The sequence below is a fragment of the Gallinula chloropus genome (genome assembly GCF_964237585.1).
Source record: "Gallinula chloropus genome assembly, chromosome: Z".
NCBI classification, from domain to species: Eukaryota; Metazoa; Chordata; class Aves; order Gruiformes; family Rallidae; genus Gallinula; species Gallinula chloropus.
Window position 1 is genome coordinate 53,254,951 of NC_140089.1, and position 24,488 is coordinate 53,279,438.

General features: G+C 48.9%; 1 protein-coding gene across 1 annotated transcript in view; it reads right to left on the bottom strand.

Annotated features, from left to right (window-relative positions):
* PSD3 (pleckstrin and Sec7 domain containing 3) overlaps positions 1-24,488 on the bottom strand; it is a gene marked incomplete at both ends in the record, with an annotated part of 105,587 nt that overhangs the window by 63,210 nt on the left and 17,889 nt on the right. The window contains 2 exons of the mRNA XM_084278578.1: positions 10,776-11,168; positions 12,415-13,488. Coding sequence (XP_084134704.1) covers positions 10,776-11,168; positions 12,415-13,488 — 1,467 coding nt within the window. The remainder of the gene's footprint in view (positions 1-10,775; positions 11,169-12,414; positions 13,489-24,488) is intronic.

A 24,488-nucleotide genomic window follows, 5' to 3' on the forward strand; every position in this document is an offset into this window, starting at 1 on the left:
ACGCAGTTTTACTTTTCATCATACAAAAATGAGAAACATCCACTGACAAAAGCAGGCTGAAAAGGTAATAGATTACAATGCCCCTAATCCTGGATCCAAGGCCAAAAGGGACTGTAGCAGTATGATTGTAATTGCCTGTACAACAGCTGCTGATTTTCATCCAGAGACTCCTGCATTATTCTCTGCTATCAGAAGAGACAGAAATCAGAAGCTGCAAAACCCCAAATCTCTTTGGCCTCACAGTGCATGGGCTGTGGCCAGAAATCCAGTCCTTGGATACTTCTGTGCCCAGCAATGCACTCCTGACACATAGCCCCCTCCTCCTTCCAAAGCACCCCCAGGTTCACAGTGCATGCACAGAAGCTGTGACCACCATGTCCAGCAGAAACTACAGCAATTCGATAAACAGCTGCTCTGGCAAATTCAGTGCCTGCTAACAGCTGTTACCCTCTGTGCTCAGGGATGAAACACAAGCAAACTGTAACACCTGTGAAGCTGGTTTCTCATTACACACTGTAACAGCTAGGCAGAGCCTAAAACACTTTTATACTGTTTTCTTCACTTATTCCACTATTGACCAGGCCTATAGTGATTTAGCTCCCAATGCCTAGTTACCTCAATCATGTCATGCTCAGCACTTAGGACACTTCATCTGTTTAAGAATATTCTAGATTCACATATTCCACTCCCCCACCATCCTGTGTTTCACCAAAACTGAAATCCTCCACAGCAGCACATGGCAGGAGAATGGTTGTTGCAACTTCCTAATGAAACCAGAGCCAGGCCAGTAACATAATGGTGAGGTTACAGGCACCTCCTATCTCGGTGGTCCCAGTCTATTAGGCTGCAACTGGACACTCTGGCATGAGTAACTGCAGTTTCAGGTGCATTGTTTCTCTTCTTTCCCAAGGATGAAAAGTGTGTTAGCATTTTGCTTTCTGTAAGAAATGCATGGAGCAACCACCCCAGCCACAAAATGATGTTTGGAGCTGACACTGGGTGGCAACTCAGCCTAAGTGCTGTGCTCAGTCCAGCCATGTCAGCGAGCCCAGCTTGCCACTGCCTGCAGCTCTTGCCAGACCAAAGCGTAGCACATGCACAGGGGCACATAATCTCCCCTGGATGCATCTATCTCAGGGGGTGTTCAGATGAGACAGGACTGGGAGCGAAAAGGAGGGAGCGAAAAGGAGGGAGCGAAAAGGAGGGAGCGAAAAGGAGGGAGCGAAAAGGAGGGAGCGAAAACTGACTTTGTATCTCTAATCTGCATGCCTTTAATATCAGCTAGACTTCAAGGCAAGCTATGTCAGGCATTTGCCATCAAAGTCCATCAGAGCAAAACATACCAATGATTCAAAATAAGGAAGGGTGGAGAGGCATTCTAGTGCACTGAAGCTAGGGCCAGAACAAACGCAGTTTTCAACAGGGGTATAGCATCGGCTGGGAGCCATGCTGGGAATGATAATCACCCTCTGCAGCGCTGTGCTGGCCCTGTTGTTTTAAGTGCCTTCACTCAGAACTGCCTTCTCCCCCAGGTTGCAAAACCGAGGAGACCATCCCCTCAGCCATAACCATCAAATATGGCTGCGAAAAGTGCACTCTACTTCTAATTCAACAGCTCCTCTGCAGCGGCTGTCACCTTGCAGTGTGCAAGGGGCATCAGAAAGGCAGAGCACTTAGATGTCCCTGACACCATCCCAGACTGTAACAGGGAGAAGAACAGGCTTGCCTCTATGAAAAGTCCTCCCCCAAGGGAGGGAATCTCTGCCCCACAACCCTTCAGAGACACATGGATGCTCAGCCAGTGATAACCTTTCCACATTTCAGAGCACACCAGAAACAACTGGTGGTACAGGATGATTTTTGTTTCAAGGGAGCCTGAAAAGCTGTGCTCAAACAGCCTGGCTCTGACAGAAGTAGCCCCACCAGAGAAGCAGAGAAATCCCTGCAGCAGTGGGACGTGATGAGTCAGTTCCTGCTACAAATGACTGACCACACAGACAGGCTGGGAACAGCTCTCTTGCAGCTTTGCTGCAGCTCTGAATGAGCTTCTTCAGGGCCAGGAGAGAGGGAGCACAAATACACATCAAGCAACTATTTACCTTGCCAGTTACCTCCAGCTTCAGGGCTCTTCCAAGACACAACTGTAGGAAGGGGAGAAAAATAATAAAAATAAAAATAATGCCCTTTCCTAGCAGATGACTCACCGTGCTATTTTACTCCGAATGGTTTAACCGGCTTTGAAGTCCTACGTATGGATTCTCTTCAAAGACATGCTTTGAAGTAGATCCCTCTTTGAGGACTGACACAGCTGCACTGTGCTGCAACTCGATTCAGCGGGAGTCTCAAGAGCACAACATCAGCCAGGATGCATGAAGGGAAGACATGAAGGTTTCTACAACCCAGAGCACCCACCGACGACCCATTAAACGGTACCTCAGCCTTGCCACGTCACACCAAGAGGAGCAAAGTAAAAAAATAAACAAGCCCTGTAATCTCCTATTGGTTACCAATAAAACGCACACACAAAGTCAATTTCAGGGGCTGGAACGCATGCCGCTGCTTAAAAATAACCCCTTGCTCCCTGTAATCATCTGCCTTTTTGATTAAAAGAATTCCTGCCAATTGTAAGTAGGGAGCTAAAAAGCTAAGGCATTCACAAAATGACATTTCTGATAGGCTTGCATTACAGCAAAGGAAAAGGCTATGGTTATGGGACCACAGCATTAGGACAAGGAGTCCCGCCGCACGCAGGGACAGGACTTCAGCCCTCCCGAGAGACAGCATGTCCTTTATTACACAGACATGCTGGCCTGTTGCCAGCTGAAACACAAATGTTTTACTAAAAATACTTCAGGTTTGATCCCCTTTCAAGCTTTGGCAGGGGTTAGCAATTGCAAAGGGACTCTCACCACACTAATGCCCCCATGCCTAGAAAGTGAAAACCTGGCTCTCACTGCAGAGGGTGCCCAAGGGCTCCCCCACGGTGGTTATTTCCGACAGATGCACTGACATGTAGACCAATCTCTTACATCAGGATAGTCCCAAGGCCAGGATCCACCCCACCTGCCCCCAAACACAAGCAAAACAAAGCAGACCCAAAAATGCATTGCACACCCATAACCTAGCTCTGAAAACACTCAGCCCCGAGGGTTTCTCAGAAGCCATTGGGCTCTCTGCCCTGAGCCCACCTGCCCCACACAAGATGCAATGCCAAGAGCTGTGCCTGCACTCAGGACCAGTGCATGGCTCCTGCACCATCCTCTGGAACAGGAGTAAAACTGGGAAGGCAGCAGAGCACTTCCCCCCCACCCCCCCGCCATGCTCGGGGAGCAGTTTAACTGTTTGGAGACTGGCCCCAGGTACTACCTATAAATGGGGCACCTGGTCCAGCTCCCTGTCAGGGAGCAAAACAGATGCATAAAAAAATGCATGAGAGTAGGGGTGCTTACGCCTTTCGGTTAAGCTCCCCTGCAGACGTGCAGATGGAGTGTTTCAGTGCTGCCAGTAGTATCACACAGCAGCTTTACATTACAACCATGCAGTGCAATGAACCGCCTGTCTTCAAAAATAATACTTAATAATAATAATAATATAGACTTCCATCATAAAGGAAAAACAACCACCAATCAACCCACAGCTCACCCAGCTGTGCTAGCAGGGAGTCTGCACGCTATGCTTGCCCTGTTCTTCTCCAGCGGTGCTCCCACATCACATCCGAAGCTATACATGACTCTACGCCACCAGGGCCAGCCGCCAGGCTCTGCTCTGCCTCTCTCTACCCCAACAGACAGACAGACAGACGGAGGAAGAGGAGAGTTAACCAGTAATAACATGCAAGGGGGCTTGCCTGGCAGCCAGTCACAGCTCATGGATGAGACGGCAGGCTGCACTTCAGGACCGACTTGGAGCTGGCAGGGATGCCTCGGTTTCAGTGAATGAAGGCTTCCTGACCTAAATGGCTTTGACTTTAATGGAGATATGCCAACAGATGCCAGCTTAGAAGCTGAGCTGCTGACAGCTTTATACTGAGGCACTTTTGTGTAGGGAACTGATCAGCTGTTCCACGTTTTTTTTCTATCCTTTCGTTTTCTGTCTCTGTCAGCTCCTGGATTTTTGTTTTGTTTATTTTATTTTCAGAGGAGGCTGGGAACTGAAGAGGCGAAAAGTCAGCAGCCTTTTTTTGCCCCCTAAAACAACAGTTCATTTAGGAACTAAAGGCACTTTTACAAACTCTGACTCAACTGGCCTGGCAATCACCTCGTTTAGCCATAGCAAAAGCAAACTCACAGGCTGTATTTACAGAGCCTTGATAAAGTGATGCCACCTTCCTGCAGGGAATACCAGGGTGATCAGTGTGGCTTAATATTCCTGAATTTACTAAGCTATGCATAACAGCAAATCCTCAGTCACCAAAATGTCACTGGTTCCAGAAATTAACCCCTGCAGATTTTGTCACTTCACCTTTACCTGGATTTAACATACCCATGCTAGCCTTTCATGCTTACCAAGGGCTCAACAACTAACAGATGCGGTAGCCCATGTGCAGGCAAACAAGCTCCAGCACACATTTGCTTGCCCACCAGCTGCAGATGCATTTGCCTCTGAGTAACTTTTCTTATCCTGGGCGTATGGATAGCAGTGAATGTAAAGTACCACCTTCTGACAGCCTCCTAGGTCTTGGAGTTTGTCATGAGCTCAGACATGTCTGAAGGCAAAAAAAAAAAACCCATCTGCTTAGGAGCAGAGAGATCTCAGCTAGCTTCATGCTAAATGAAAAAATGCTACCAGGGTGCAAGGTGAGACTTCAAAGGGCACAAAAAGTTCTGCCAGACTGCTGTTGCACAGAATAATAAAAGGAATGAATACAGGTTACATGTTAAATATCTAAGTACCAAGTCTGGTATCTACATTGAAAATCAAATACAAGCTGTCTTGGACAAAAATACCAGAGTGCATGCTGAAAATCAGAAGTATAACTGGTGTGCAGGAACAAGACTTAAAGGGATCAAAACTGGGTTTATCAATCAACAAAGTTTCTTGTTTCAAAGAAGGAATAAGTGGAGTGCTAAGAAACTGCTGGAAGCATCCCATACACAGAAGGAAGAATACAACTATGTGAGGATCAAACATCAGGAGTAACCTGGCAGTCATTGGGAACGACAGTCTACACTCTAGTGTATTCATTATGAGAATCACCAGATTGTTTCAGGGAGCATGTGTTCTCTCCCTCCTGAATTACAAAAGAATACATATGTGACTAAATTTATGTTTGCATCTCCAGGAAAAAAATAAACCAAACCACAAAACAAAACAGGAGTTGCAGAATTTGCTAAATAGCAGCAGTTCTTTGAAGATGATGGCAGGTGCCAAATATTTAGCATTTTTGAGGATTAGGAACTGCAATACAGATCTCTTTTCTCTCTGGATTTAGAAAAATCTTGGGCGATGTCCTCCTACCAACAGAGACCACACCTTCCAAGATGATTTAAGAAAAGGAATGCCACAAGTAGGTTGGTTTCTTTTAATTTCTTGTTCTGACTGCAGCATACAAGGAAAGAAGGAATTCTGTCTTTAAAGTCTGAAAGTAAAAAAGAAAAACGGGGATCATCACTGACAGAGCTTCATATTTTACTTTTAGATGCACTGGGTGCTCTGTTGCTCACTGTATATATATGTTTTGGGTTCGTGTGGTAGCAGGGTGGCAGGAGGGGTGGGAGTGGGTGTGTGCAGGGGTGGCTTCTGTGAGAAACTGCTAGAAGTTTCCTCTAGGTCTCACTGAGCCAATAGCAGCTGGCTCCCAGACAGACCTGCTGCTGGCCAAGGCTGAGCCCAGCAGCAGCGGCGCCTCTGGGATAACAGAGTTATGAAGGAAAAAAAGCAATCTCAGTGGCAGGGTTTTTTGCAGCCAGAGAGAGGAGTGAGAAGACAAGAGAAACTGTGCAGACACCAAAGGTCAGTGAAGGGGGGGAGGAGGCGCCCCAGGTACGGGGGAGAGACATTCCCCTGCAGCCCGTGGAGAAGACCATGGTGAAGCGCCTGTCCCTCTGCAGCCCATGGAAGATGACGGGGAGCAGAGATCCCACCTGCAGCCTGTGGAAGACCCCACACTGGATCAGATAGAGACACATGAACGAAGCTGTGACCCCATGGGAAGCCCGTGCTGGAGCAAGCTTCTGGCAGGACCTGCAGACCACAGAGAGAGAGGCTCACACTGAAGCAGGTTTACTGGGGGGGCTGTGATCCTCTGAGTTACTGTACTGGAGCAGTCTGGTCCTGCAGGTCTGCACCCCGTGGAAGAGACCCACAGTGAAGAGGTTCGTGAAGAACTGCACCCCATGGGAAGGATTCACATTGGAGAAGTTGGTGCAGGACTACCTCTTATGGGAGGCAGCCCACACTGGAGCAAGGGAAGAGTGTAAGGAGTCCCTTCCCCTGAGGAGGAAGGAGCGGCAGAGACAATGTGTGATGAACTGACCACAACCCCATTTCCCATCCCCCTGTGCTGCCTAGAGGGCAAGAGGGAGAGAAATCAGGAGAAGCTTAAGCTGTCCAGGAAAGGGCGGGGGAGGGGGAAGGGGAGGGGGGTAGAGGAATGTGTTAAGATGTGGCTTTATTTCTCATTACCCTCCTCTAGGTTTTTTTGGGTAAGAAATTACAGGACTTTTATATCTTGTTGCACCTGTTTTGTCTGTGCCAGTAATTGCTGAATGATCTCTCCCTGTGCTTATCTCAACCCTCTCATTATAACTTCTCCCCCCTGTCCAGCTGAGGACAGTGATAAAGCAATTTAGGGGGGCACCTGGCCTCCAGCCAGGGTCAAGCCACCACAACATAACAAAGAAAACTCACTTTTCCCACAGGTATATCTTACTGCTTTGGAAATACAATCCCTCTCCCCCAATCTGATTTGTGTCAACAACCAGGTAGTGCCTTGCAAACCATCTTTCTTACAGCCTCTACAAGCAAGACTGAACTCCCGCACAGCATGCCTGAGCCTTGCTCCATCTCAACACAGCCCAGCAGCACAAGGAGTGCTGTACCTGCAACACGGGTGTGACAGCAGCAACTGCAAGCCTCTGCAGGGGTAACACAGAGGCAAGGGGACCAAAACCAAACGCAGCATCTTTACTGCCACTGCAAAGCTTCATTACAGAGGCAACCTGTGGCTCAGCATGTTTCACAGGGACCCTATGGTGCCCTGATAATACAGCAGGGCTGTCCGTCAGCTCTGAAACCTCACACAGTCCTCCCATCTCCACCTGGGGAAACCTGAAGCCACTTCACCTGCAGAAATTTGTTTTCCCCTCAAAGGGATGATCCTGACCTTCCTAGGAAAGAGATTAAACACCCCCAAAAGACACTAAGCACCAGAACTGTTCCCAAAGGAAGGCAAGCTGTGCATTCTTCTCCCAAGCATCCCTCCTTCACCAGCCCAACACAAAGCATACCCACACTGTGCTAGGAAAGGACTACTTGCAAAAGCAAGCCAATCAGTCCTGCAGGAAAACCCAGAGGCCAGTTGATGTCCCCCTGCCCTAAGGAAACGCGGGAGTGGCTGTCAGAGCTGTAGGTCACAGGGCTCTAAGTAGGACTTACTGTGTTTGTTCACAGCCAGCAGTCAACAGGGAGGACAGCAGAAACATCCAGGCACACCAGAGTCCATAGGAACTTGCAGCCCACGAGCCTCCAATAATTTTCTTTTCCTCCTTTTTTTTTCAATTCTGAAGGCATGTGACTGGCCTTCACATACCAGAGCTGACCCCTCCCAGAGCCAGCGATTTCCTAAGAACGGAGAAGGATGTTCCCCTCCAGCTTACTCATTACAAGACTAGGTTTCCTTGCTGTTACACATTAAAACTTCACGCCACCTAGGGTCCACATGTCAGTTCCACTCAGGATCCCTCCAGAGAGATGCAAAAGGTGCTCTGCAGTGCTCACCTACCTGCTATCAAGAAGGTATCATCATGAGGAGCACCTGCTCCTCATTTCCTAATGGGGACTCAGCTTTTAATTTCCAGGTGTAAAACATTAAGCCTTTGCTCTCCCACTCACCCTCCCTTTCTGTAAAGGGAAGAACTGCCAGTGTTTCACACTCCATTACCCCACAAATTAGTGCTGGTACTTGGGAGGGTGCTTTCTCCCCACGCACTTTCCCGCGCATTTCTTCTATGTCACTGAAATCCCACGGCATAGGGATCTGCCGAGGTTTTGGTTTCAGTTTTTGTTCACCGGGGTTGTCAGCACAGTTTCACGGTCAGGTTATGCTGCTTCTCGTGCTGCACGGCAACGTTGCACTTCTCTTCCCTCCGCCCCTCCCCAGCATCCCAAATTGTCCCGCTTCACTTTGCACTTGCCTCTATTCACGCGCTGGGACCCCAGACCTGCCTTCAACCCCACAAGAAGGGGTCCTCCAGCTGCTATCCTGCCTGCGCGCACACTTCGGTCACTTCCCATCACCGGGCGGGCAGAGAGAGCTGCGGGAGTCCCGGGCTGCAGGGAGAGTGCCGGCGGCTCGGCAGAGGGGGCACAGAGACCTCCGGTGGCTCTGCGATATATCGCAGGCAAGCTGCTGCCCGACAGCGTCTGCCCGCGACCTGAAAATCTGGCAGGGTGGTAGGCTCGCCTTCCCCACCTCGCTCTCCGGGATGGCTTCGGGCACTTCGGCGGGTGCCCCGTGATGCTCCGCAGCGCCAGGCAGGTGGGACCACGGGGAACTCGGGCCCCGACGCAACGGGCAGCTCCTGGCACCACAGGAAAACAGGGCTTGGAGCAGAAGGCACAACGGTGCTGCCGTGGCTGCTGCCACACACCTGTGACACGCGTGGGCTTTCCATTGAAACAAGAAGTCGTGGGCTGCTTCAGGCACCACGGCCACGCTTGCAAGCTCTTTGAAACAGTACCCACAGCCCTCATGGCTATTTCTGATTCACCTGCACATCGCAGAGACACGTTGCCTCGACCCCTCTGCTAACAAATCACAGTGCCCCTCACCCACGTGCTGGAAAATCGTGACTCGTCACCAGCACCAACAACACACCGCACAGGATCTGTCAGTGACCTGTACCCTGGCGCAATACAACACGATGCTAGAATATCATAGGGAGGGGTTGTGGTGGTGCTGGTGGTGGTAGTGAGATTGTTGTCTAGAGGATTACCCTGCTGGGCACACCCGTGGCTGGCTGTACTGCCAGAGCTACACTCTTTTATCAGCAGCTACCTTAAGGAAGTGTGCCCTTGGGGCTCGTCCCTCACAGCAGGCTGCCACAGCAGAGCTTCCTAACAAACCGGCTGCTGGGGACACTTAGTTCTTTTTTATTAGGGGGAGGAAAAGAACACCTGTAAAATCCTGTTTATCACTATGGCTGCAAATTTAAACTGAAGTTACTTAATTCCTAATGAAATCCACACTAGGCAATCACCTTGGGTGTCTCCAAGTGTTATCTAAGTACACAGTAACTTCCGTGTTGATGAGCTGATGTAGACCTTACTTCACAGTACTTTTTGGATACTAAATGCTGCAACTACAAGGTAATGGAATCAAGGTCTGTATGTGCAGCTTGTCCTCCTCTGCCCAGTCTTACAGCAATCTCTGGTCTCAGTGCAAGTAAGGAGCTGCAAGCGTCAGGACTGCTCAGTTTCTGGCTCTGTACTGGTTGTAGCAGATCAGCAGTCATTTATTGCCTATTGGCATCAAGCAGCTCAGGGTTGTGCAAGATTTAAACACCTTTTTTTCAGCAGGATTGATGGAAAAAGCATTCTAAACTGCTAGGTCCTTCTTTCTGCCTGTTCTTTTAAGGGTAAACTGCATTAAACCATAAATTTAGCAAAACTACTTCTGTTCAAAGGATTCTTTCACACTAGCACAAAAGGAATAGAACTGAAAAAAGACCTCCCACCACTGAGTCCCTGGAAAGCTCAGATAAGACTAGTCCCATCTAAGGTAACACTCTAAGAACTCCTAGATATCACCCTTGTCCTTAGTGGATGGAGACCTGGGATCTTTCTCACTCACAAGGTCCCTCACCCATCCACGGATTACTGCTTTTGGCTGAAGCCCCCTCTTTGCCTGTTGCTGCCTTTTACTCTCTCCAGCTTCTTTGACAACACATGATGAGAAAATTTTGCTCACAGAGTTTCTATAATTACACAGTATTTTCTGACCACCTAGCCTAGCTTTTGCTTCTTACGTGACTCTTCTCTTAATAGGTATTCTTACGTCTCCATTTACCTAAAGAGAAATAAACATTTTATAACACTCCAGTCTCTCTCAAGCAGTAGCTAGTGCACGAATGAAAGAAGCAACCAGCGGTCCCTAAATCCCATGAATGTGGTGGGGGCTAAAGTACCTAACTGGCATTGACCTCAGGAGAGGAAAAGCTATGCCCAGAGACATACTTTTAACATCCAAATCACAAGCTGCATTTGGACAACTCACTCACGTGCACAGGGAGTTACGATTCCTAAAACTGTCAGGTGTAACAGTGCAGAACAAGTTTCATCTGTCACTGGTAAATGACTCCTCCAGGGACAGGTCCCAGCAATGCGACAATGTTCTAATGACACAAGTACCAGCTACCAAAACCTTCATAAAGTGAATTTGCACTTTTCTAAACCGAAGGACAAGTCTGGATGCCTTACCCCTCCTACAGCTCACTCTGTTACACTGGAAATTACTCTGGGTAGAAAATGCGCAGCGCTGAAAGAGTCAAAACTACACTCCATGACAGACACTGGCACAAAATCAGCATGCACACAGAAAGCTCACCCACTTTTACCTTTCCAAACGAGGGACTTCTGTGACGTCTCCTCTGAAGAGTGTTTCGCTTACAACCCTCAGGCCATTGGCGATGCCTTCACCACAGACCTTCACCTCCCTGTCAGGGGGAAGCTGCAGGACTTCTGGCTGCCCCAAGGCTGGCGTCCGATCTAAAAACTGGCTGCCCTCCTTTATGCGCTGCTGGATCATGGGAGTGAGTGGCATCTCAAAGCTGAAGTAGCTATCAGGCTCCGAGTACAACGTCTCCAGCGACTCCGCACTGTAGTATAAAGATGCATTGTCTAGGATGTTTTCGAATTGTGAGCTGTACAGATCTGTGGAGATATCAGAGTGCCTTTGCCCAAGGACATCTTCATATCCTCCCATGGCTGCTTCTCCCTCCTCCATCATCCTGAAAATTAATCAGAAACAGCTCGTTTCAGCTCAGGAGCAAGGCTTAGACCTCTGGGTGAACCTCCTCACCTTCCACCTTTGCAAACAGAAAGGTCAAAGTAGCTTCATCCAGGAGAGAATGCTGCAGGTAAACCGGTAGTTTCTCCTTGCACCACCTTTCTTCATGACTGGCACCGCATCTCTCTCAGAGGATGCAAAAAGAAACAATCTTCTGGGTAAAAGAGGGGGGTGGGGGAAAGCCTAATACTGCTGAACAGCCATCATCAGCTGCTTATGTGCAAAGAGCACCCAGAAATGCCTGTGGTCTCCACTAGCACCACTGCCTTGCCAGAGGCTCCACAGGTCAACGACATACACCCAGATGATTTCTCTGCCCTCAGAGGACAAATTGCTGGCTCCGTAGTCCTAGGGCTGGAGGAAATCCCTCAAAAACGCAAAGGGAAGCATATGCAATTAAAAAGCTGGAGCCGAGAGAACCAGATTTGGAGGAGGAAGACTTGCCCTGCTTGCGAATGCACAGGGGAACACGTAGCATCCCCCTGCAGAGAGTTTTCCTCTTTGCTGCACGAGACACTGAGGGGTTTCTCATGGCACGTGCCAAGCAATCCCACGCAGCAGCCAAAGCAAAACTCCACAGATCCCCAGGTGCAGAGGAAGGAACAACACCTGCCTTGCTGAGGTCCTGGTGTTTCTGCTGCAAACAACCCGCCAGGTTAGAGCGGGCATAGTTTGCTTAGAGCACACCCGTGGGACCTGTTGCCTTGCTATGTGTCAGGAAAGAGAAGTGAACACATCGGGACGATCCTGTTAATAAGCAGCACATAATTTCTGCAGTACATACAGTTAAAATTATATAAACACCAACAGGTAATATAGAAAGCAGATCACAGCATTTACTCTCTTATATCACAGAAAGGCATGGGTGACAAATCTTTATTATCCAGCCTCTCAGATGTAATTGCACTGTTCTTGCCCCAAAACCAGAAAATCCAGCCAGGCGCGTATGGCCAGGCCTGCACACTGCATGGGATGCCCTAACTACTACACCTGCTACAGGCACTTCAACACAGCCATTACCCCGCAAACTGCACAGCACATCTTTATATCTCCAAACATCTTTACATTGCCACCATGCCAACATTTATTGTTTGCCATTAGCCCCTGAAGGGGTAAGCAGAAGCCTTGTGCTTGGGATGAGAGAAGATCCACTTGGCCCCCACCCCGCCCCACAAGCGCCATCTCACCTGCCCTGGCTTTTTGCCAGCACAGACGTGTTCTCCTCGCCATGGCTCTTCTTGTCCTTCACAAAAACTTCATCCTCCCCACTTTTATTGAGCAGTGCCAGAGGAGTGGCTCCAGAGGCAGCGGGTTCCGGTCTCAGGTCCCCACAGACCTCACTCCAAGTGACATCTGGCAAGGAGGCCAATCCTGGGGAGACCACTGGTGGTGCAGGATGGCTGGGTGTTTTGGGGAATGCCTTCCTCTCTACAGACACACTCTCCAGCAGTGAGTGCTTCTGCCTTTTCTGCTCCTCAGCTTTTTGCAGCCATAAAATCTCCACCCCTTGAAATTCTACATGTTTGCTCACAGCTGCCTCTTTAGAGAGCCTCCTCTCAGGACCCATTTGCATTTTGCCTTGACTGTGTGCTGAAAACCCCTGAAAATGGGCCCACCCCTCCACTCTGCTGGCTGCTTCCAGGTTTGCCACAGATGGTCTGTGACAGCTTGTCTCCTGTGCTGCATGGACCTTCTCGGCTTTATTAGTAATGGCTCGCAAGGACTCGGACTGCTTTTCTTCAGCCCATATTGCAGCCAGATCTTTCTCTACGATCAAATGCATTTTTTCCTCAGCTGTTCGTTCAGATGGAAGAGGCATGTCTGAGGGGGTTTTTTCTTGGCCTGCTGAAACTGGTTCGCTGGCTGTCTGCACGTTTTGGCTGCCAGTAATGCTCTTTTTTTCCATTTGCATCTCTGAATCAAGAGAAGTGTTTGCTCTCTCCTGCACCCTTGCTGCTTCCAGCCGCCGAGAGGTTTTCGTATTCTCCGGTGCGTTATCCGCGGGTTGCAAACCTTCCTCTGGGGTCCATGGCTGCGCCGCCCCAGCACCAGGTCCCGAATTGTCTGCAGGAGCCGCTCGCTGAGGAAGGGGCCTGGCAGGTGCACGGTGGTGACTGTCCTGTCTTTCTGGGCCGCGTGTCACAGGTCCTGCCTGGCACGGTGGTGAAGCCCTCGGTACATCTCTGTTTGGCTCTACGGTGCCATACTCTGGAAATTCATTGATGATGGTGTGAGGGAGCAACGTGCTGCTTCCATGGCCACTACCTGCAAAGAAAAAAAAGAGAGTGTGGGTTTATCCACTGCACACATAAGTAAAAAGCCTGACCTCCCTTCCAGGACCTCTCCTAACGGAGTAACTAGGCTCTCCCCTGCAGGGAAAACACTGTTCAGTTCAACTCACTTCTGCACTCTCTCACATGGCACTTATCCAAGAGCTGGTCCTTCTACACAGGAGTTTTTGGGCAGCCCTACTTTGGAGTGTGCGCTGTTGAGGAAGGAATGCAAGAAATGTCTGCTACACTTCAGAAAGGGTCCCAGTGGCCCATGAACAGTCTGAGTCCACAGGCCAGGCACAAGGGCTGAAGAAAGCAGATATTCAGAGGTCCGACATCCATCCACAGCATGCTCCATACATGTTGGTTTTATTTAAAAAAAAAACGTTTTAGGTAATTTTCACTGGTAAAGATGAAACACCAGGAAGATAAACAGCCACACCCTATATATTCCACAGCCTTGACAAAACCAATTAGCTAAATTACAGTGCAATTAATGAGTAATTCAACTTTCTGCCAGCACTACCCTCTTCCTTTAACAACTCAGATAACTGAAGTTTGGTTGTGTGGCAGTGATGTATGTATACCGAGCAGTCCACATGTTCCGTTGCAGCAAATTCAGTGCTGCACTAAAAGCTTGCTACCCCTCCCCTCCTCATGCCGCCTTTCCAACTGATGTAAACAAAGCTGGAGCGAAAATACATGGTCCCATTTTCCAAGCGCCGAGCACCCAGTGGCTCCCATTGTTGTGGGGTAACAGAGAACTTGCTGTCCTCAGAGGGACCTCACAGATGACAGAACGATTGATACTTGGCCACCTTGTATTATAGCCTAAGGAGGAACTGAGCTCTTGAAAAAAACAAAATAGGAGCAGCTGCATTCACTGCACGTTTCTGGAAAAAACTGGCCTGGAGTATAAAAGCACTTTAAAACAAACAAGGGGGCCAGAGCCAAACACCTACTCAAAAAATGTCAGGGGTGGCAGCTCTGAAACCAGACACCAACTTGTCTTTGGATGCTTTGCCCCGCTTGAGGTGCACCTCTAGGTGCTGCATAGCAAGCTGATCCCCATCTCTGCTCAGAGCAGGCTGGCCAAAAGCCATTTCTGAGGAGGAAGCCATCCATGTACCTGTGGTTAATGACAGGCTGAGTTCAAGGTGAAAGGGAGGATAACTTAACATGAGCTCAGCACTGCACTAACTTCATTACCTACCTGCCAGTGGTTTGTAAAGATGAGCAGCAGCTCATACCTGCCAGCTCACTATCCAGCATATCCAGCCACAGGGTAAATGCTGCACATTGTGTGTGGTGCAGGATCAAAGTGACAAGACTTGGACCATACCAACCCACAGCCTACCCCAGTAGGCTCTCCAGATCCCCCAGTAGGCTTTCCAGATATCCCCATGCTGTTGATTTAATCACTCCATAAATAAAACTTACTGGCTCAGGTTTCATCTAGAAGACTTGCTTGCTGCTGAGAACAAAGCAGGGACCTTTGCTGCAATGTTTCAGGGAGCTGTGAGGACCATGGATGCCCTGTCCACATCTCCCATCACCAGCCTGCCTTCATGGCAGTGTTTCTGACACACAGGTGTGGGTGCACTTGCGGAGTCTGAAGGCAAGATTGAGATCCTTCTACCCACATGAGCATTTCCAGGCACGGTGCTTTGTCAAAGTGCCCAAATCCCGAGACGAACAGGCCTGTCTGCCTGTGCTCCAGCCACACAGTGCTTGGGTGCATCTCCAGCCCACACACTTCACATCACAGACACCCAGCTGCCACTTCCACCTCACAGTGCAACATCCCTACACCTGCACAGGGACCAGCCCAAAGACAGCAAAAGACCCCAGGTCCCCACCCACAGCCCTGGTCTGCACTATGAGTGCTTGCTGCTCTCTTAGCACGCATCCAGAGATGGGCTTTTTTAAGAGAACTGATCTGCTGGCAGTTCAGGGATCCTGCCACCGTAGATGCTAACCTAAACCCTTCTCAGTGGACACAAGTCCACCTGCGGCAACGCTCAGCTTGCAGGCCTGCCAGCGGGAAGTGGTCCAGCTGGGACTGTATCATGCCCCCCGCACCGCAGGGGCATGCCACTGCCCGGGCTGCACGCTCTGCTGCTTCCCAAGGGAGGCAATGCACAGTGCCCCAGCAGCTGGGGTCCTCCACACTTCCCTCCAAACCCACAGACACCACCTCCTTGGAAAGAAGCCCGGAGCATCATCCTCCTAGCCCCCCCATGGAGCCGTAGGGGTGGGGGAAGGAGGGGCGGGGTGGGCGTGGGTTCCAACCAACATGCACTGGAAGCCAAGCCCTAACAAGGCACTGCACACAGGCCCTGCCAAGGGGCCCGGCCCATCTCTGCTAATTGCTATCTTAGCTTCTGAACCAACACGAGGGAAACAGAGGCGGCCTTATTTCTGGTGATGAATGCTAAATGCGTTGCTGCGCATCCCCATCTGCCACCAACGGCTGCTGCCGATGGCGGTAAGCAGCCCCAAGCAAGTTTCTCGTTTACTTCTCCTTCTGAACTTCATCCCAAACAAACTTTACCCCTTGGCAAGCCCAGCAGGCTCCAGAAGAGGTACATGTAAAAGTCACATACAAGCATACACGCGCACGAAGAGTTATGCAGGAGGAGGGAGCGTGCACACAGGTACTCCCCTCTGCCCCACCTGCAAGCCATGTTTCACCTGGGCAAGAGAGGGACGTGTTCACGGTAGAAATTTAAGGCCTTTTCTACAGTGAGGCACCATCAGCCCTGCTCTGGAAGGACTGCTACTGCTCCTGTATGTCAGCACAAGTCGACAGGATTCTCGCCTTCATGGCATCCTTCAGGAACATTGCCTAATTCACTGCCTGATTAAAACAAATAATCACATATGGCACCGAAGCAGCAGCCTGTCCCCATTACGCTAGGCACCACCATGCATGTGACTGCTGAGATCTCCACTCCTTGTACAGGCAAACCACCACCAATTGCCCCCCACTCCTAAAATACACAAAGCCTTTCCCTTTGCTCAGAGAGTTATTTTGGGTACCAGAGCTTACCAGGAGCTTGAGCTCTTTAAGGGAAACTCCTCCCTTATTCCCATCCACCACCACAGCATCATGTCTTGCTGCAGCTACTGGCATATCCTGTCCAACCCCATCCCCCAATATGACTGCATTACAAACAAGGCTAGAAAGGCAACAACAAAATATAAGGACCGCACTGAAGATGAGCAGGGAAAAAAAATACCCATCACCAAACAAACAAAGAAAGGACACACACTCTCAGGTAACACAATTTCTACTTTGCATTGAACGTGGCTTCTTTCAACAAAGGAAAAAGAAAAAAAAAATTAAACCGAGAGAGAAAAAGTTAAAATAGAAAGGGGGTGAGTGGCTAGAAAACTGAGACTGGGCAAATATAACCTAATAGCAGTTGGCAGTCTTTCTGATGACTAGACATTGAAAGAATTCATGACTTAAATCAGGCATAGATATGATATTTCATAGGTAAATAACCATTCCATGTCAAGCAAGCTTGTCTACAGCATAATCAAAGGAAATTCTAGGAAGCAAAACACAAGTTACAAGCATAGACAGACATTTTGTTTACAGGTACATTTTACAATAGAATGGTGTGAGTGTCTCTCTCTATACAGTATATATATATATTTATATAAGCTAGCTCGAGAAATTAGATATATTTGCTTGAACAGTCTCCTTACTCACAGAGGTTACTGTAGCTCCAGCAGTTACCCATTGGTCAAAGAAATAAAATGCACAGATCATCAGTTTATCTACAGCGATACCAGCTAATTCAATTGCTGCTGTTCTAGTCAACTGGAATCAAAATAGTTTCAAATTTCCTGGCAGCTGCTGCCCTGCACTGCACACAATGATGTAAATGGATGCTTTCTGAGTATTATGAAACTGATGGGGGAACTGCAGTCTCATTCAGTCTATCGCAGGAGCTAAGGAGTCCACCTTGGCAGCTTGCAGGGGGGGAGAAAAAAAAGATTTCCTTCAGCAAGGCTGCCTGACGGCATGCCAGGGAGACGCCTGTGCTTAGCTGCCCTGTGTTACAACCGCATCCGTAAGTAAGGGAGGCAACGGGCAGAATGGCGATGCTGGGAGTCGCGTGCTGGTTTCAGAGCAGGGGGTGCCTGACGGCGTTTCGGCAGCGCCGAGCTGGAGGGTCTCACAAAGCAGCCCAGTCATCTTGCATTTTATTTCTCCGCAGCGCCTTGAACCGATCACAGGCGGCACGTGGGTGAGCCCACCCGCAGCGCCATACCAGCTATGCTGTCCCGGTACCGGCATTTCTCGCCGTTATTTGTGAGATGCAAATTAGTGCACGTGGAAACAGAGCGTGCGAACGGATTTCTAGATGATGGGGCTTAACGAACAAACTGCAGGACTTATGGCGCCGTGTCATTATTGCAGGCCTGCCAGAGGGTGGTCACACATGTCTCCTCGTCTCGCTCTCCCTCCAGTTACAACTTCTGTGGTTAACTAAACTGCTCTGATTTATAAAGCGGTGCTTGCGCATACCGAGACGGAGCAGCCTCCCCCTCTGAGAGGGAAGGGATGCTGCACAATCACTGGCAGCCTTGCGCAGCAGCCCTTTTTCCAACTGATGTCATTCTCCATGCTGTGATAGATCCTGCCTGGACAGCTACGGTCCTTCATTAGCCAAAGCCAGGGGATTAGCATAGTGCAAGCATTGTGGTTTTGTGTTGGGAGTGCAAATGACTGCACCAGACTGGGCAGAGGGGTTTCTGCAGCTTGCTCTCCAGGCTTTCGGGCAGTCTGCTTGCACAGAGGAGGAGAGCCAGACCCTCATGCCTGCAAAGTTACATCGGCAGTATGTAAAAACAAGTCGGCGTAAATGGGGAAACTCGAGTGAAGGCCAGGGGGGCAGGGAGCTGAGGGAAGGGGCAGGGGAGAGTGGCCTAGAAAATCAGTGCTGGTGAATTGCCTCTGCTACCTTAGCAAACTTGGGGGGAAGGTGGAAGGGACCAGAGACGCAGCAGACCCTACACAGAAGAAGTGACCTTGTTGGCTGAGCTCACTCACCCCAAAAAGAGACAGCCAGAGGGGGAGGGGTCCCTGCTTTGACACAGATCCAGAAGTGTGCACGGGCAGTGTGTGTGCCTTGCACTCCCTTCGCTTACACAGCCAGATAGCAGTCTGGCAGCCAGCAGCTCAGGATTACCTAGAAGTTAAACTGACCAGTTCAGGGGAGGAAATAGTCCCCCTGTGAGCACCCAGGGTCAGAACTCGGCTCAGGTAACCCTGCACCCGCAGCTCGCATGCTGGAAGAGATTATCAGAGAAGCATTGCTTGCTGCTGCTCTTGCATAGTGCCCTAAATTCTGGGGTTTGGGGGGAAACAGAGGCTGTCAGATGTACTTTCAGTCTGCCACAGGACAGCCATGCCTACACTGGGTGAATCCATCCCTAATCTCTCCACTATCCAAGTCCCAGCGCCTGGAGTCAGGTGATGATGGTGGTGCCCAAATTGCCATGGCTTAAAAAACAGAGAGTGAGAAAGAAATTAAGAAAGCAATGTAAAATATCAGGGTCACTCTGTGTCTGCTGGAGTGTATGTGCCTGTGGTGGGGTTTTTTACAACTGCAAACCCTGTTCCTGATGAAAAGCCTCAGGTAAGCAATGCTGTGACTCCACTGCTCTTCCTCCCACCCTGCCCCCAAATGTTAACTTTTTCCCAGTGGCAAACCCCAACTCCAGTGAACAAAGAGTCTCCCAGACCTGCCCCTTGGCTGCAGGAAGGATGGCACTTTGCTACAGCAGCTCACACGTCCCACAGTGAGCTCAGAACGGACAAAGTCCAAAACTAACGTGCAGCACGTGCTAGTAGGATTTAGTATGAGGCATTATCTGCTACAAATCACTGTATAGGTCACAGATGGACAGTGAGAGAGCTTGGTCCCACGAGTCACTACCCTGGAAAATAAAAGGGTAAGAATGATACAGCTGCTAGCATGAGCCAGAACAGGAGGGAATACAAAAGGAGTTATCTGGCCTCCTTATCCTGACGTAAAAGCGTGGGGGAGTTTTGCTGCATTCAATGCACTTTTATTCTTTAAAGCTTCAGCCCCTGGAAGTGACATGGCTGTGAGAATCTCAAGTTTTGGTTTAAGACTGAAACCCAATTCGAATAACAGAGCCAAAAAGAACCTGGATTTTTCTACATTTCCACTGCCTTGATTTAGAAAAAAAGTGGCCAATAGGTGATTTTCTAAGTGTAGATATACACAGTGATAGCAAGAATGACTTTAAAAGCTCCCCATCATCTGAAAGAGCAAACTTCTGAAGCAGTGACAGCCCAGAGCTGCCTTGACACTTGCAACATCTACAAAGACTTTACAGCCTCCCTGAATCCACGTCTACTTGATGTTGCATATTTTAAACTCTGTATTTTAAAACAAACTTTCTAAAACCCTCACAAATTCCTTCAAATAGAAAGATCTCTTCAGACAGAAAAAAAAGACCATTTAAGCAACAATGGCTTAAAAAAGCCCACACTACTTGCTACTCACAGATCTTAGAAACTCCGGATGTTTGCCGAAGCCGCTGAAGAAACTGGGCACATCCACAGAAAAGGATGTGATGTTACCACGTTTCAGGGTTTGGGACCAATTAGCCAGGCTGAGAAAAAGATTGCTAAGCAGTCCTCAAAGCACCCCAGCTGCTGGGTATCAAGTTACACGCACAGCTAAAACAAAAACAGGGCACAGAGGGACATGTGCGTCCCCCAGGCTTTGGAGTATTTGCTGCTAAAGGCGCAGCTGGACATCTCACGGTAACTTTGCAGCAAGCTCACGCAGTGACTGAGATTCCCTTCCTCAGGAAGCTGGACAGGGTTAAATAAACATTGTGGGGGTCTAGAGCAGAAGGCACTTGTTAAAGCAATGAACTGCAAACAGGAAAAATACTCTCTACTGTGGTGTTACACTTTTTCAGTGCGATACCAGGCCAGAGCGGCATCTAATCCCATAATTTTAATTAAATGCCTGCTCCGTGTTCATCATCAAGCCATCACCAGCAGCAGGGTAACACACATCCCTCCCTTCAGGAGACCTGAGAGATTACTCAAGGCTACAGCACATCGGAGGGCTTGTGTTGGTGCATGGCCTTTCTCACTGGGTGATGGAGCTGGCGTCAAGGAGAGGAGCTGACCGTGGCAAGGAGCAGAAAGGCAGATGTGCCCTATGGTACCCACTGACAGCCAGCCAGGTCAGCTGTCTGGGCCCCTCCTGTTGTGCTCAGACGTGGATGCGTCATTTTCCATCTGCCTGATGAAGGGAAGGGCCCAGCCACCTCTGAGAAAGTGTTTCTGAACAGCCAAGCTCAGCTGACACCACATGAGCTCAGAGCACCTGAGGCGGCCAGACGCCATGGACAGGCTGCCAGCATCACCAGGGCCCCAAATATTTGTGCTCTCATGTCAGCATGGCTGACAGTCCACAGACGCAGAGGTAATTACTGCCTTAACCATGGCATTTCCAAACTTCTGAGCGCTTACTTCTGCACCTTTCCAAAGCAATAATCAAAGAGCCCATGTTTTAACAATTGCTTGGCCTTCAAACCACTCTGTTGTCCACCAAGTTAAGGATGTGGTAATCTCCCTGCAGCTGTAGGTTATTATAACTGAACTATCCAGCTTTCAACTGCGGGTCACAAGACATCCAATTTCCTCCTGCAGAGCAAAACACTTAGAAGAGTGCCTCATGTCCCTTCAGTTCTCCTTTCCTTGGGACTGGAAACCCAGGCATCCATCACACCACTCCTGACAGCTCCAGAGCGTGCCTCAGATTCACCCAGCCCTGGGGAGTGGGACTCAGAAATTCAAAGGCTGAGGTAGCAAAACAACTCCACCTCATGCAGCTGAAATGCAGAGCACAGTACAACCTGTCCTCCTGCATCGGTATTAATTGTTCCCTAAGCATGGTCGGATGTGTTCTTCTGACAGCACTGTAAGACTTGCTGCTCCTCAGAGCATCCAAGGAGTAGATCATAATCACCTGGTTTACTCTGTGTTGGAGTGAAAGAGGAGCATCCAGCATGTCCAGTCAACATGCTGGTGCCAGAGAGACAAGCACTTCTTAGAGTGCACAAACCAAGTATATTTTCATACAGTACACCTGGAGACTCAGATTTAATAAGTTAACCTCTTTTCACCACTGCCAACCAGCAACACCAGACAACAGGGATACAAGCAAGAAAACATACTGATTACACACAAGCATTTAAAAATTCATCTGAATCTTCAGTGTGTCAGAAAATGCGCTGGGACAATAGAAACAACAACATAAAAAGCTAATAGAGCCAAGTGTGCACAACATGAAGATGGAATTTTAATTAAGGGGGGAGGGGGCACCACAGGTCTGAGCTTTCTGGATTCCAGCCTTGCATGTGTTGCTGGAAAATGTTCCTGGACATACACTTAAACACGCATCGGATGTATCTATTTTCACAGCCTCTGTCCACCATAATTAAGCAACATGAACATGAAAATCAGGCAGTCCTTCAACCCTCAGAAAATGCAGTTTTGTACTTTCTCGGGAAAGCAGATGGAGACACCACACCAGGAAGCCCAGAGTTTCAGGATTGCCTGGAGATGGAAAGATGAAAACATGACAAAGGGTGGTGCAATGAAACGGAAAACAGTGCGGTTGAAGCACTGGGCAAGACTACAGCCAGCAGCCTGGGCTAGCCTGAGAACGATGCCACGTGTGAGCAGCTGTGATCTAAGGACAGGATTCAGAGTGAGGATCAGGAAGGCACCCATCCATGCAATCGAGAAGGATGCAGTGGAGCTGGAAGTGTGTGACTTGAAGCCACAGAAAAAGCAATCAAGGCAGAAGAGCAAAGGACAAGCTACTGAGTTAGCGACACTCATTTTGCAAGAAGTTCACTGGAATAAATTTTTTTAAGGCTCTTTAAATCAGCATCACAGAACCACGAAAAAAAAATAAGGTTTTGCTTAAAAAAAAACCCAACAAACCAAACAAAACAGCCAGTGTGGGCTTCCTTCACTCCTGAAACTAGTTAAAAGAAATTCTACATAAAAAAATCAATCGTTTTACTGATTGAGATTCAGGAATGGATACATTGCACTGTCTGACCCCTTGCAGAGGTGATTAGGCACACACCACCAGGAGAAAATTAACTTTTTTCTTTTTAAACCTTTTTTTTGGCATTGTTTTGTGATTTTTTTTTTTGTTCTTACTCAGTTTTTACTGGCTTGAGCTTGCTAAGAGCTAGCATGTGACAACCCACGACCGTGTACGGCTGGGACCATCCCTTTTGCCAGAAGCAAGCTGTTAAATGAGCTCAGTTGCCTCATGACACCTCACTGTACACAAAACAGCAAGTGACAAGCTTTCCAAAAAAGCTATTTGTTTCACCAGGAATTCAAAAACAAGCGTCTTCCCGCAGCTGTTGGGAAAGACCAGATTTGCATAGCAACCCAGAGACTATTTGAACAGGGCTTTTTTGTGAAGGATGAGATTAAACCCTCTCTTGCAGAGGAGGGGGTGAAAGCTTTTTTCCCCCTAGAAGCGTAAGAGAAAAGACTGCTTATGAGCCTTAAGAAACTATTTTCTTGCTAATAACTGTCTTGGGTTTACTTTTTCATATAACAGGAATTCTGGGGTATTTGGCTTTCAAGTTTACATAAGCAATTATTTTGAAGTGTTCCCCTCTTTTTTTCCCCAAAGGGAGTACTTTTTAGGACTAAGTCACAGTGGCAGGATTTTTTGTTGTTGTTGTTTGATTATTTAAATGTATTAATTGCAAAGTCATAACCATCAGTAATCTGTAGTGCAGCCAGCCCTGAAGATAAGGTTGCTCAATAGAGATCCCTGTTTCCACAGCCAGTTCCAGAGGAGGGCATGTTTCCATAATACAACAAGCGCCCTTTATGTCAAAGAGGCTGAGAAGACATCTTGCCAAACCCAGCCAAATCCAGTCTTTAACAAACATTTTCTTTTGCTGGAAGGCTGGGCTTTCACCAAGGAAGGTGGCGAGGCAGCACATGGGCATGTGGCCATGTGTGGGCGCATCCTGCTCCCACAGCAGTGAGGGTGGCTCCACGAGCAGGGGCCTGCAAGGAGATGTGTGGTCCCGAGCTCTCCCATGATATCTTGAGGGTCCTGGCAGGGGTAGGCTAGACCAGATCTGCTCCAAGTGACGCAGCAGGGCAGCAGGACAAGCAACAGTCAGAGAGGAACCAGACAAAACACGTCACACCACGAAGATAAAAGCACAGGAATACATCAGGGATCACAAATATACCAGGTAAAACCAGACTGGGGGCAGCGGAGGAAAGAAATGAGGAGGATTTGATTTTAATGTGTCAGCTTTATTAACATTTGAATATCATCAATGAAACAACAGATGAGGTTCAACAAGAGCAAGTGTAAAGTCTTGCACCTGGGGAGGAACAACCGACTGTATCAGTACAGGCTGGGGGATGACCTGCTGGAAAGGAGCTCTGTGGAGAAGGACCTGGGGGTCCTGGTTGATGACAGGTTGGCTATGAGCCAGCAGTGCGCACTGGTGGCGAAGAGAGCCAATGGGATCCTGGGATGCATCAGGAAGAGTATGTCCAGCAGGTCGAAGGAAGTGATCCTCCCCCTCTACTCTGCGTTGGTCAGGCCCCACCTGGAGTACTGTGTCCAGTTCTGGGCTCCCTGGTATAAAAAAGACAGGGATCTCCTGGAGAGAGTCCAGAGAAGGGCCACGAAGATGATTAGGGGCCTGGAACATCTCCCATATGAGGAAAGGCTGAGTAAGCTGGGTCTGTTCAGCCTGGAGAAAAGAAGGCTTAGGGGAGACCTAATTAGTGTTTATAAATATCTTAGACTTGGGACGCAGGGGGATTTGGCCAGCCCCTTTTCAGTGGTCTGTGGGGACAGGACTAGGGGCAATGGCTGTAAGCTGGAGCATAGGAAGTTCCGCACCAACAT